This window comes from Taudactylus pleione, unplaced genomic scaffold (assembly GCF_031769625.1).
Source record: "Taudactylus pleione unplaced genomic scaffold, aTauple2 ptg000201l, whole genome shotgun sequence".
Classification (NCBI taxonomy): domain Eukaryota; kingdom Metazoa; phylum Chordata; class Amphibia; order Anura; family Myobatrachidae; genus Taudactylus; species Taudactylus pleione.
The window spans coordinates 54,182,508-54,196,800 of NW_028284603.1; the positions used below are offsets into that span (position 1 = coordinate 54,182,508).

The 14,293-nt window shown below is 42.5% G+C and overlaps 1 protein-coding gene across 1 annotated transcript in view; it reads left to right on the forward strand.

The window, feature by feature from the left end:
- NPHP1 (nephrocystin 1) overlaps positions 1–13,772 on the forward strand; it is a 108,094-nt gene extending 94,322 nt beyond the window's left edge. Inside the window, exons 20-21 of the mRNA XM_088477609.1 lie at positions 6,700–6,744; positions 13,348–13,772. Of these exons, the coding sequence (XP_088333735.1) occupies positions 6,700–6,744; positions 13,348–13,626 (324 nt within the window). The 3' untranslated portion in view covers positions 13,627–13,772. The remainder of the gene's footprint in view (positions 1–6,699; positions 6,745–13,347) is intronic.
- Positions 13,773–14,293: the final 521 nt, after the last annotated feature.

Consider the following 14,293-nt stretch of genomic DNA (forward strand, 5'->3'; position numbering starts at 1 on the left):
TTAGCTAGTTTGTTATCGTCCCCTCCCCTCTCTGTAGCCTCCGCTTAGTCCCCTAGTTTTTGCACTCCCTCTTTTTTCTTTTTACCTATATTATGTTATGCAATTTGTCATGTGCACATACTTTCTAATAAAAAAAATGTGTTTGTTTTTGAGTTCAAGCATAAAGTTAGACCATATAATAATTAAGGGGCTTATCTATAATGTTTTTTCTTTCACTAGTTTTTTTTTCATGCACATTTTTTTTCATGCACATTTTCAATAAAAGATTGTATATATTGCAGTTTACATACATTGTTGTAGCAAAGGCTCTGGTACCAGTGTCTGTCATTTCCATCAGCCAGAACCCACACACAATGGGACTATATGTAAGTGTGAGAAAGTACATTGAACTTGGAATTTTACAGTATATATATATGTCAGTCCCTTCTAGCTGTTTTCACTAATAGCTGAATCTTATTATTATAGGTAACATAATGACAGGTGAATTGACTTAAAATTCCAGGACAATAATAGTGGAATAGGGATAAGGTTATTATACTATGTACATCAAGAGCTAACGCCAGTTGCTTTAAGTATTCATATTTACATATTAATTAATTCAGATGATTTGGATGTTCAGGTACTTCAGATACATTTTGGGATGTGAGTAAGATTCGGTATAAATTTCGTCGTGGGCAGAGTAAGGAGGCCCTACAAAATAAACTTTTGCTGGACTGTGTTACTGGGCTCTAGCTGTGGTCAGTCAGTCGCCACTAACTGGTTATTGGAGACTCTGGGCCTGATTCAGACCCGCTCGCTAGATGCGGCCGCTCGCTCCCAGCGTATGGAAATTCAGCTTCGTGACGTCAAGGCAGCCGCTTGCACGGCAAGGCATAAGCACGCCCACTATGTCTTGGCGAGCGATCACTTTGAGTTTACAGACGCCCTCCAGCCTGTCTTTAGCCGCCTACTAGCGTACGTAATCTCCAGGAAGTATATTCAACCATCGGTACATCGGGTTCCATCAGATCTGACCGCAGCGTTTGCGGTTGACTGTACCCTACCGCAAGCACTGCAAGCACATCAGTGTATTATTCAACCAGGTGACGTGTACTATGACGCTGCCTGTTAATTTTGCACGCCTCTGAAACGGCGTGAAAACAATCTGGCACGTCTGCGTCCGCAACTCCACTCCCCCGTTACTACTGGCCTGCCCCTGTTACCACCCATAAATGGCCTCTCCAGTGTCTCATTCCACTGGGCTGTCTTTGCAGGGCGAGCGAGCACATTCTGATCGCTCGTACTGTGAACTACATGCATGCGCACATTAGCGAACATCGTCTGTAGCGAGCGCCCGCTTGCTAGAGAGCTGGTCTGAATCAGGTCCTCTGTGTTTCTGTTATTTACCTGAGCGCCATAAGAAGTCACCAAATTTCATCATCCATTTCTAACGCATAACAAAATTTTATAAAGCAGCCGCTTAACAATCCAGATGGACTTGAACTAATTTACGCACACTAATTATAAAAGCAAATTCTCTAATTTTCCTAATGTTTTGTCTCATCTTAAGGATACTGTCTAGTTGTTTATTCCCGCACTCTATTAAACCAAAGCTACTATTCTTTGCTGATGTCCCAGTTCTGTTTGTACTCCTAGCTTCTGTTATTTCTCACAATCTGTTATTTCTCACAAAATACTTACTTTTCCCTATTATGCTGGGTACACACTTGTTGATATATCGATATATATATTAGCACTTGCATCGGCAGCTGTTTACACCCGATATTTCTTTCAAAACTGCCCTGCAGCACACACAGCCATCTGCATGTGTGTACGGGTGACCCGCCGCACCGCCCATATACTTGCTGCAGGCACCGCCAACACTGACATCACAACTGCCCGCCCAGTTTTGATGTAAGCCCAGACACATTTTACGGCTGATTGGTAAGTGTTGCTGACCGGACGTCATCCTAGTGTGTACCCAGCACTAGTAATTGTGAAAGGGAGTTAACATTTTAGAACCTTCTCCTTAATATAACTTGCACCCATTTAGCAAATAGCCCCCTCCCACACCTGGATTCCCACCTGTTTCCTAAAACCAGAAAAATGCTGACAGTGCTGGAGGAATCGGTCCAGTCCTAGTCTTCAGTAGTGAAAGGGTCAATACCGTTCACACTGTACATCCACTGAGACTGCAGAGGCCTCATAGTGGGTAGTAGATGTCTTTTAGTTGCAGCAAAAGTAAGCAACCTGCGGCACAATCACAGCATTAGAGTTTGAAATAATAATATTATTAAACTTTGTAAGCAATGGCACCAAGGGCAAATGCAGAATTTATAGAGGGGGTTTCCAAGTACTTGATTTTAGAGTGAGCCCATGGAGGGAGCAAAATTCATATGTAACAAGCTATAGTCAAAGTGCAATGTATTTATAATACATCAGGCATACAGGTCCAGTGAGGCGTTAGATACAGCAGTAGGGTCAGCACAACTAAGCTAAATGTGTTTATTGTCTTCGGATGTGAGCACCATTCCACAATCCAAGTTCCCGTCTCTGTGGTGCTTTGAAGCAAGTACTGGAGTCTGGGTAGCTGCAGAAGAGCCTAGTACCAGCCTTGGATAAATATGTACACATTGGTCTCCTTATTCGCTGGATAGTGTATATAATACAGTATTAATAGATAGTATATAATATAGGCTGAATGAAAGAGTCCAAAAACTTCCTGTATCAAATATATTTATCTCATATAAAATAAGTGGTCAGAAAAATGATTAGCATCCCATAATAACAACCAGTAGCAGTGAGAACTGAGCTTTCTAAGCACATATTCTCCCAGCTCATGCTAAGCCACCTGTCTCTTCTTGCTGGTAGCTTCTCTCCAGTCCAGTGTGCTGACAGCACACAGCAGACTTAGGCCCGTATTCAATTTGAGGCGAAAAGTCCAGACTTTTCGCCTGCTGGACTTTTTGCCTCCTTCGCCTGTTTTGCAGGTGGAAAGGTATCGCGCGCATGCCCGCTATTCCCCGTATTCAATGCCGAAGTAGGCGAAATCCGGAACAGGCAAAACTTCGATCGGCGAAAAAATACAGGAATTTTCGGGAATTAATTGTAGGACCCCCCCTAAAGATGTCCAGACCTGGGGGATCACTATGGGTACCCCCATTTTTGCCTGCTAAACAAAGTCGGGTTTCTAAATAGCCGCGCCAGGTGCATAAATGTGGCTTTGAAGAACGTGATGCAGAAGAGCATTTAGAAGTTTTTTTGGGGGGGAAATAACTATGCCCATCAAGTTTGGGGTACTTAAAAATGGGTGCAAGCATATTTTTAAGTCCCGTAAATGATTTTAAAAAATTCAGCAAAAATGCACCTGTCGCTACTCCCGCAATGAAGAAAACACCTACCGCATATAAGGGAACCCCTCTGGACTCCATTCCGCTAATTTAGAAATGTGTTCCCTATTTTTTTTTTTTTAACCCCAAAATTTTATTATTTTTTGGGGGGTGTACCTATTTTTTTTAAATCTTTTTTAATACAGCTTATTTTAAGGACCATTCCCATAGGTGCAGGCTATTTTTTTTTTTAAGTCTGCACCCCTAAACCCCAAATCTGCACTTTTTTTCGCCTGCTAATGGCAATAGAAAAATTATCCCTGTGTTTTTACATTCACTTTTCGCACCCTACTACGAAAAAAAAATTAATTTTCGGGAAATGTGCCTGGGACCCCCCTAAAGATGTCCAGACATGGGGCATCACTGTTTTTGCCTGCAAAAGAAAGTCGGGTCTTTAAATAGCCACAGCAGGTGCTTTTTCCCGACATTGAAGAAGTGATGTAGAACAGCACTTAGCTTTTTTTTTTTGCTTTTAAAAGTGGTCCCAACAAATTTGGGGTATATGAAAATGGGTACTAGCATATTTTTAAGTCCCTAAAGTAATTTTTTTTTAATTCTGCAAAAAAACACCTGCCGCATACTTACAGAATACCCCATAACCTATTTCGATATTTTTAAACACTGTTCCCCTTTTTTTTTTTTTTACCCCAAAATTTAAAATAATTTTTTTGGTGTGCCCCGATTTTTATTTATTTTTTTAACTTTTTTTCCACATATCGTTTTTAGGGGGCATTCCCAAGGGTGCAGGCATTTTTTTTTTAAGGCTGCACTCCTAAACCCCAACTCTGCACTTTTTTTCGCCTGCTAAAGGCTGGCGAATATTTATCCCCCTTTTTTTAATTGACTTTTCGCACCGGCAAAAATTACCTCATAGGTGATAAATTATCGCAGATTCCGACATTTCGCCTCAAATTGAATACGGGCATTAGCAGGAGGACCTGCTACCACTGGCAGACGCAGCATCTTCATTCCAGCCCTTATACTGCAGGTTGCGGCCGCAGCTGTAGTAAAATCATATTATTAACTACTACTATTGTGGTCATGACTCAAGATGCTGGCTGGGCTGAGGGTGAGGGAGGGCTATTTGTATATGGACCCCACCCGCGTTTGGCTATGGGCACATAAGTGGAATATATTAGCTTAAAATTCAATAGGAAGGTGACTCTTATTACACATCACTAGAGAACACACAAATATGTTGTCAGCTACGTCTTCACCTTTTAGTGACTGATTGAATGACTGTAAAGGGAGAGTCCAAAAGTTCCACTATTGATTTTTCTACAAGCAGAGTTACTCAATTACTTACTGCCAAAGACAAGAGAATAAAATAAAGACAGAAAGAAAAATAAATTGCCTATCAGGGATTGCCCTGGTGGTACACTAGAGGTTCTATTCATGTAGCAGTGAGAAACCCTTTATCAGTGATAACAGTGCTTTTCACTGCTTCTACTTCCTATGCATAGAAGGGGTTACCAAGGAGAAATTCTTCAGCGTTGCCCCTGATTAGTGTAGATATCACTTCCCCATACACTAGTATGGGGACATACACTAGTATAGGGAGAGTGATTCATAGAAGCACGGAAAGCTCAACTTTTCGTTTTGCTTATCGGAAAAAAATTCACCCTATATTTTGCTGGCGCATGAGCAGTATCCAGGAACCCAGGCCCGGCGACAGGGGGTACTAAGGGTACAGCCGTCCCGGGCCTCGAAGTTCAGAGGGGTAAAAATGGGTCTGCGGCGCCTAATTGTAGTTTACTAACTAACGGGTGACTGGCGCAGCTGCCCTCTTATTCCCATCTTCTCGTCTCCCTTACCCCTGTCGGGCCCGGACCATTCACATATAAATGATATCGCAGAGCCATAATTCTGACGCTGCGCCCTCCGCTGTTCTATTCCTGCGTTCCTCCCTGCAACCACGGCACGGTCCACTGAAGAGACTGCTGAGGAACAGGAAGTTGGAACAGGCAGCAGGCGATTCTCTCTCTCTCTCTCTCTCTCTCTCTCTCTCTCTCTCTCTCTCTCTCTCTCACCGTCATCATGGGTGGGGGCCCCAGAGGTATAAATGTACCAGGCCCCAAGATTCTGTTGCCAGCTCTGCAAGAAACGGATACAGACACGGTATAACACTGATAAGCTGCTTTGCTGAGGAGGCTGACTTTGTGGGACACCGCAAGATGGGTACGTTTTTTCTGATTCACTCGGTAACTTCAAGATATATCGCATCAATATAATGTGATCTGTCTTGAAATTTGTGACTCCGTTCACTGTCTGTATGGATAGACCCTTAGGTACTTAAGGACTTTGTAGAACACTCCAGTTGTAGTGCAGGAGTTCCAGATATTTAACCTGTGATGTTTTATGTTTCACTGTTGATAAACTGATGAATACAATGTTTTGGGCCAGAAAAAAACCATAGTATATAAAATGATAACATGTCTTCCAAACTCCTTATGGTTGCTTGGATTTACTATTGAGCGCTGTGTACCTCTAACAACATCCCAGCTGGAGCGTTTGCTACTATCCATTGTGCTTCTGTATTCCAACACTTTCTGTACACCAGCTTTATCTCTTGCTGGTCCATGATAAGGACAAGGAACTTTGTAGAATGTGTAATAGCACCCTGTGTGGTGAATAATATACTCTACCAGGGAATCCAGCCTTATTGTGATCACACGCAGCATAAGATTATACTGGTTTTGCTTGGCTTTTTTCACCGAATTTTGGTACTTTGCCTCCCCAACCCATGATATGTCATTAAAATGTTCATCATTTTATTGTATATTAAACTGTGTCATAAAAGACTGAATGGCCCAATTAGCATAACAGGCTTGTTAATTATCTTATAAAAAGTAACTAGTATGTTTTGCTTTCTTTTTTTTTTTTCCAAGACTCTTTCCGAATCATATCAATTTGAATTGTATTTCTTTATGAACAATTAGTGCTGTTTTCTTCATTACATTTAACATATGACAAAGTTAATATACAGACTAAAACACCAAGAGACGCTATAGAGCAGCCATATACAAAGATTGTTCTTTTGTTCTGGAAATGCCATTAAATGTCTACCAATGAGAGAGTACATAGATGGTTCCACAGAGCATGTATGTTTTTGTGCACAGTACTTTAACTGTGCAAACTGCGGGTCATTATTCTAAATGGAGCCTCTTTTATTGTGCAGTGTGCTTTGTTGGGGACCACCTTAATGGTACACTTTGTTACCTGTATCATATGTCCCCAGTGTAAAGTGCTATGTAATATGCTGGCACTCCATAAATAAAAGGTAATAATAAAATATAAATTCTTTACATTTTATTTTCTCCTATGCTTTCAGAGTGGATGGGCGGAAAAAGAGAATTCTTTAAAGAGATCAGAAAAGGTAATAAGAAAATGGTATTTATGAAGATACTATGTCCGTTAAAAATTAATCAAAATTTTGGTTCGTGCCTTTGGTATTTGTCAGCGACTAATCTAAGTGGCCAGTAATTCTGTAAACACAACTAAGACATAGCACAACACACGGATGTATGTGACTGGATAATTGTTGGGTGACCTATCATTACGTGTCTCTAAAAGAATGTGCATCCAAAGGCTAAAGGAAAAATTAATGATTAAATGAATCTGTAAAGAAAATGTGTATTATGTGAAATGTCTTAGAAGTTCAGGGGGAAATCAAAATTTTATTATTTGAGAATTATCACATTCAGCCAAGATTTACTTTGGTTTTAGCGTAGGTACTGTAGTTCTGTGGTTTATATTTTAGTGCTGGCTGTCCCTATGGCTTTGCCAGCATTGCAGTCACTGCTGTCAACATTTTGTAATATTTGGCCATCGGTGTTACACTGATTGGTGGTGACCGCGCACTTACCCACCACTCACCCCAAGGCCATGCGGCTTTGTGCACAATTAGGTTTTTCTTGATTACTTCTTACCCCCTTGCGTACGGTTGCAAAAATATATAGCATATCTTATTCCCTGATGTATACCAATAGACTAATAAAATCAAAATTCGTTCAGTAGTTTTTAAGTTGACGGACAGCGACAGACAAAAATATAAAAATAGTTAAATCGGTCTACAGACAAGTGTACAATTTTATTTATATGTATAATGTATTGATTGGTGTGTCAAGAAAAGAATCACATGGAAAACTTGTTAAGTGTGTCATAATCAGTGCCTTAACTAAAAACATACTAAAATACTCTCAAACTTATTAAAGCATTAACATAGTTCATAAGAACGTCTAGCAAGTAAAAATTAATCAATAAACATAAATGACAGAAAGACATAGGGGTCTAGTTACTAAGCAGTGTTAGGAGACAGAGGGCCTCATTCAGAGGCGGTCGGAGGATGCAAGCGGTCGCTCAGAAACTGGGCGGCCACTTGCATCCTGACCGCCCGCCTCTGTTGCGGTCATTAGGCTGTGGGTTAACACCCACAGCTCTAACGACCGCTCGGGTGATGGTTGCGATGGTCAGAGACCATCGCGACCATCGGGGCTTACGACGAGACCCTAGGGTAGGGTCTCACTTGTCGTAAGCCCCGGAGAGCTTCTGGCTAGTGTCAGTCACTAGTGATGTCAGTGGGGCCTCCCCCAAACGGCAGGTGTTCCCATAGGAACGCCTCCGTTTGGGCTGCCACCCCCCCGGCCCGCCTTCCAAACGGGGCGAGCTGTCAATCAACATCGACAGCTCGCCCCCTTTGGAAAGAGACACGCTACGACCAGCGCTGTCGGTCGTAGCGGGTCTCACGTCGTGCGCATGCGCGAGACCCGCATAGCGACGGCTAAGCTGGGTATCGCTACAAAGGGAGCGTGCTGTCGATGTTGAGTGACAGCAAGCCCCCTTTGGTGGGCATGCCGGGGGTGTGACTGGCCAGACGGAGGCAAACGCCTACCGTCTGGGGCCGGCCCCACTGAAATCACAAGTAATGTCAGTGGTAGTGCTTTCGGCTCTGATAGAGCCGAAAGCACTCCAGGGCTTGTGGCAACGAGACCCTACCACAAGGGTCTTGTCGCAAGCCCGATGGTCGCGATGGTCTACTTGACCATCGAGACTATGTTTTTGGCCGCTCGCTATAGCTGTGGGTGGTCACCCACAGCTATGCGAGCGCCCAGGAGGCCGCTCTAAAAATTCAGAGGGACGGCCCTGATTCAGAGCGAGCGCTCTGTCAGAGCGTCCGGCTCTGAATCAGGGCCTGAGTGAAAAGTGATAAGTCTGTGATAAGGTGCCAGCCAATCAGCTCATAACTGCCATCTCACAGGCTGTGAAAAATGACAGTTGGGAGCTGATTGGCTGGCACCTTATCACTTTTCACTCTGTCTCCTAACACTGCTTAGTAAATAGACCCCATGGAGTTAAAGCAAACCACATGCAAGATGTAATAAATTATAGAAACCAAATCCTTAATTTAGGAACAAGGAAAACAAAGTCACACAAGGGTGAATGAGTACACTTTCCGTTACTATTAGGTGCAGTTTCCAGGTCATGTAATACAACTGTGACAGCTAGAAGAGGTATAACATAACTGTATGTAAGGAGATTTATCATTCTCTAAATTTAATTCAGAGAGAACATATCTATTGTGACTAGAATAAGCATAGTTTTACATACATTTAAATGAGATCAGGCCAGACCATAGTCTCAATGCTACCTCACAAAGCCTAGGACCACAGTAGTCCAAAGTAAGAAGATGTTGGAAGGTAAATAAAGCACAGATTAAATTTCTCTTTTCAAGGACAATTACGCATCCTTAATTTTAGGTACACATTGAACTGAGTAACTGATCTTCAGACAATAACACTCTGCACTGAGGTAACACTAGAAGAGCCAGGTGATGGATACTAAAAGTGCCCGACGCCCCATCCTGACACTCCTGACAGTACAAGCTCGTTTAAAAGAGAGTAGCCCCCCCTTTCAAATGATTTGACTACTTAGGGGTAAATTTACTAAGAATCGTGTCTGATCGAGTTTTTCCGATTAGAAACTCAATTTGTATCACTGAAACTCGGGTGATTTTAGGCTTCTGAAACACTCAAATTTATCAAGAAGTGTATTTAACTGAGATCGTGTTTTCCGACTTTTCTCACCCGCAGCCAAAACACTCCTGAACAAGCAGCCTGCACATTTCAGTGAGATATGTGAAGACTGCTTGTTTATTCGATAAGTTAAATAAAGAGTTACATTTTTTTTAAAATTACATAGGGCCCCCCCAAAAAAGTATAACCAGTGGGGGTGCCGGATGCCTGCTGGCACTTGTAGATCCACAAGTGCCAAAGGGCTGGAACCTGTAGTTCCACTGTAAAAAACAATAGTTTACATTATTATTATCATCACCATTATTACCCCTGGACCCACCGCCCAGGGGTGTGGGGAATGAGCCCCAGGCTTCAGCTTAAGCTTGTGGTGCTCGGGAGAGGGGGAACCCCTTTATTTGGGGGTCTCCAACCGCCCCGGCTTGGGCTGACTGGCTTGGGGTGATTATGCTTTCGCCGGGGAGACCCAGTGAAAGGGTTCCCTGGCTGTGGCATTACACCCGGCCGGATTGGAGTCCGGTGCTGATTTGAAAAATAGGGGGTACCCTACACAATTTCCCCCCACCCCTATTTTTAAAACCAGGACTTGCTCAGCAGCCCTGTGCTGGTTCCTAAAATACAGGGGAACCCTATACGTTTTTTTCCATTTATTTATGGAACCAGGACTGGCTGAGGTGCCTGAGGCTGGTAATGTTATTTTTTTGGGGGGGACACTACGTAATTTTTTTTCCTTAAATTAACCCTTTAGGTAGTGTTTAGAGGTAGAAACATACACAAATCACACTGTGTATGTTTCTGCCAAACTCACAGCTCAGGAGATGGGCTATTTCATACTTCTATTTAGGTCCGTGTTTGCTACAATTACACCCGTGATTGTAATCACGGTTCTTGGTAAACTCCCAAGTTGTATATTTTTCAATGAAAGTACTTTGGAGTTTATTATCCCTACAACTTGCTTGCATAGACAGTGCAAACTAGCCAAAATAATAATAAAAAAAGTATTTTCAAGTACAGGTTTTTATATCAAAACCTATTTGTGGAATCCGGCTTTTTGTTGTTTTGGAAAGGTGGTTAATGCTGAAGCAAGAAACACAACCTTGTTTTGGTGGTGATTAGAAAAAAATATACAAAATTTGGTTAGTTTGTTTTTAGCAATTTCAGTTAAAAAAAACAAAGAACTCTAATAGTGTGTACATACTGTGCAATCAGGAAAGACAGTACGATTACGACATTGTAATTGTACCGTCGTTCCTGATCCCCTGCAGTGCCTACACTGAACGATCGGTCGTTCAGTGCAGGCACACTCCATCATTTCTGAACATGGCCAATCTGTCGTTATCGGCAGATTGGCCTGCATGTTCAGGCAACGGACAATGTCGGAAACGACCAGCAGGCGCGCTTCGCTGGCCGTTTCCTACATTTTAGTGCACGATTTGTGCACGATTACTGAGCGATTGCACGATTACGATGTGTACGCCCAGTGTGTACGCACCTGTAGGCCATGTTGAGTACATTTTCTTTGCCACATGAGGAGCTATAAGTGAATCAATGCTGATTATGTTAGCACTAAAACCGGGCAAAACAGGCTCAGCACACAAGCGATAAAAGCCTCAGAGGTGAAGGGGTTGCAAACCGTCCCAAAGTCCCTACACCAGAGGTTCCCAAACGCGGTCCTCAAGGCTCCTTAACAGTTCAGGTTATAGAGATATCCATGGTTGAGCACAGGTGATTTAATTAGTACCTCAGTCAATTTGATGTAACCACCTGTGCTTAGCCATGGATATCTCTAAAACCTGAACTGTTGGGGAGCCTTGAGGACCTCGTTTGGGAACCTCTGCCCTACACTCTTATTCACGTCCAACAAGGACCCTAGCTGTTTGGAGTTTGTATGTTCTTTTACGGGGATTTCCTATGAGTGTGGTTTTCTCCCACAGTCTAAAAACACAGTGGAATTAAGTGACTGCTGACAACTATACCCTAGTGTGTATTTGTGTGGTACATAATTTAGACTGTGAGCTCCATTGGGATATAAGTGAAGCTAAACCGAGCAGTATCTTATCAAAAAATATAAACATTTAAAATACTTAAGGTTGAGATCCCAAGCAGATGGGCTTTGATGTTGTGTTTGATCTTTTCCACCATGCAAAAAAAAATGCCATTTTGTGGGGAAGTGTTCAAGTCAGCATTTTTCTTGGTTTGTAGGCATGCAACAGTAGTTTCACTGTTGTATCTCAGATCAGTAATCTGGGTATCAGTAGTAAATAGACTGCCATAGCCAGGACTTCTGTATAATACATAAACAGAAGAGCAAACAAGTCAGTGATTGTCAGACCAAAAGTGGCGCTTTATAGATATTGGGAACAAAAGATGTGATAGGGACTCGAAGGCTGGAAAGACAAAGGGCCTGATAGAGAGTTTGTCACAATGCTGATGTCTGCGCAGTTGGCCGATGGTTTTTGTACTGCATGTCCCGATGGCTTAGAGATGGCGGCTGCAGCGAGGTTTGGGTTGCAGATTGATTGACAGTCGTGAACTGTTTGTGGGAGGTAATGGAGGTGGCGACTCAAATGCTGGCGTGTTGCAACCATTTCAGGTCGTCTGTACCTGTAACTGCAAATCCATACCTAGTGGATAAGGCTTCGGCGGCTTACTTGAGATGGACATTCAGGGCCTGATTCAGACCAGCTCGCTAGGATGTGTTTGCACGCAGCCATCAGCTGCCAAAGTATGCAAATCCCACCATCGCTAGCAAGACATTAGCACGCCCACTATGACTTGGCGTGCGATCCCGGTATGTCTTTAGATGCCCACCAGCCTGACCCAAAACACCCACTTTCCCTTAGTAATACACATCATCTCCAGGAAGTGTATGGAACAATCGGTAACATAGAGTAACATCGGACCCATACACAGCACTTGTGGCTGACCCTACCGCGAGCACTTCAAGTGCTGCAGTGTGTAATTCAGCTATGTGACGTGTATGCTGACGCTGCGTCTTAATTGTGCACGCCCCTGCAATGACGTTCAGACGCACAGACACACCTGCGTTCGCATGTCAAAGTAACCATGTCAGGTTTAACATATATTGAAACATCTGAAAATTTGTTTAGTCTTTACAAAATTCATATGTTACCTTGTTGGTAATGTGTGTACCCACACAATGCTAGTAAGGTAAGACTGCATGGTAGATTGCTGCTGATTGGTCAGCTACATAGCCACATGTGTGGGAGACGATTGTTATACAATACCGGCCTGTCCCCAAACACATGACATCATCACAATGTCACACAGGGGGTGGGGCAGTCAGGCAGCATGAAGTACAACACAACCTGCAGCATCCTTAGGGGTTTATGTATCAGGCTGTGGAAAGCGTGGAGAAGTGAACCAGTGGAAAAGTTGCCCATAGAAACCAATCAGCTTTGAAGTAGCATTTATCAAGTACAATCTATAAAATAATAGGTAGGAGCTGATTGGTTGCTGTGGGCAACTTCTCCACTGGTTCACTTCTCCACACTTTCAACTGCTTGATACATAGACCCCTAAGGATACTCTGGACGTGTGTACAGGGTGCTGTTCCAGGGAACCTGCAAATCAAATGCAGGTGCTGTGGTTCAGTTACAGTGCGCCCCCAGGGCCTGTGCCCTAGACGATGATACCGCTCGCATTCCCCTAGTTTAGACTTTGGATATTAGATTTGATGATTTAGTCTGCTCAGCCTGTACAGAATTAGGGTGAAATGTACATATAGTACACAAACTACAGCATTATAGTGCATGGCTCTTTTCCTGTTTTGTCAGTGTGGTTTAATATGCAAATGAATATGTGTATGCACACTTAATTTGCACATGGTGCTATTTTCAAAGATCTGTGCCACATACATTGTACGGCTGTTTTATTTCTGGTACGATTTACATTACTATTACTTACTAAGCCTCACATTCCCTCTATAGCGAGATACAGAATTCATGAAGAACACGTTCATCCAAGTGTATCATGACACTGCTTACCCTCTTCTGGAATCAACATTCCTGCAGGCACCTAGATGGGCGGAAGACGAAACAGAAGCTGCACGCTGGAAAGCAATTGCTGATTTCCTAAAGCAGAACCAGGAGAAAGATGGGGCCTTTCATTTCCTGCTGTCCCCTGAGGGCCTGCACAAGCCATTTGATATATCTGAAATAACGTATGACTTTCCTGATGCAGCGAGGACATCTGTTACCATAAAATGACACTATGGACATAAGAATCAGTCTGAAATTAATATTTTTCCAAATGTTACGGATATTGTTTATTTATTCATTGGAATCATACTGTAAGACTCTTTTTATAGAACTGATTATTTATACAATAAATGTGTGTATTTTTTTCTTGTATCTATTTCATGGATTAATTGCTTAATGCTGAAAGTATTACTATAGTGGATTGTTGTTTTGTAATTTCTTACAAAAAGTGTATTAGAATTCAAATAAACCACAAAATCATCTTATGAAAAATAATATTTTGTTAACTTGAACATTTTGTAGACCTTATAGTGAAGAATCTGGTAAGAATAAAAATTATAGTAGATGTGTATAACATTGATGTTTTTCTGAATTGTGTACTACAGTCTGGTCGAAATGCAGCAATTAAAAAGCATAAAACACGCAGCCACTTATATGCATTCAGGCATACACTGGGCAAAAGTAAAATAATGCTGGGTATACATTAGACGATTTCTCGAGCGATAAGGCGATTTAGACCGATAAATCGTTCACGTCGTCTAGTGTGTATGGACTATGGCCCTGATTCAGAGCGCTTGCTCTGAATCAGGGCGGCATTTTTTTTTTTTTGAGCCGGCCTCCTGGCTGCTCGCTAAGCTGTGGGTGACCACCCACAGCTTTTGCGATCGGCCAGGTG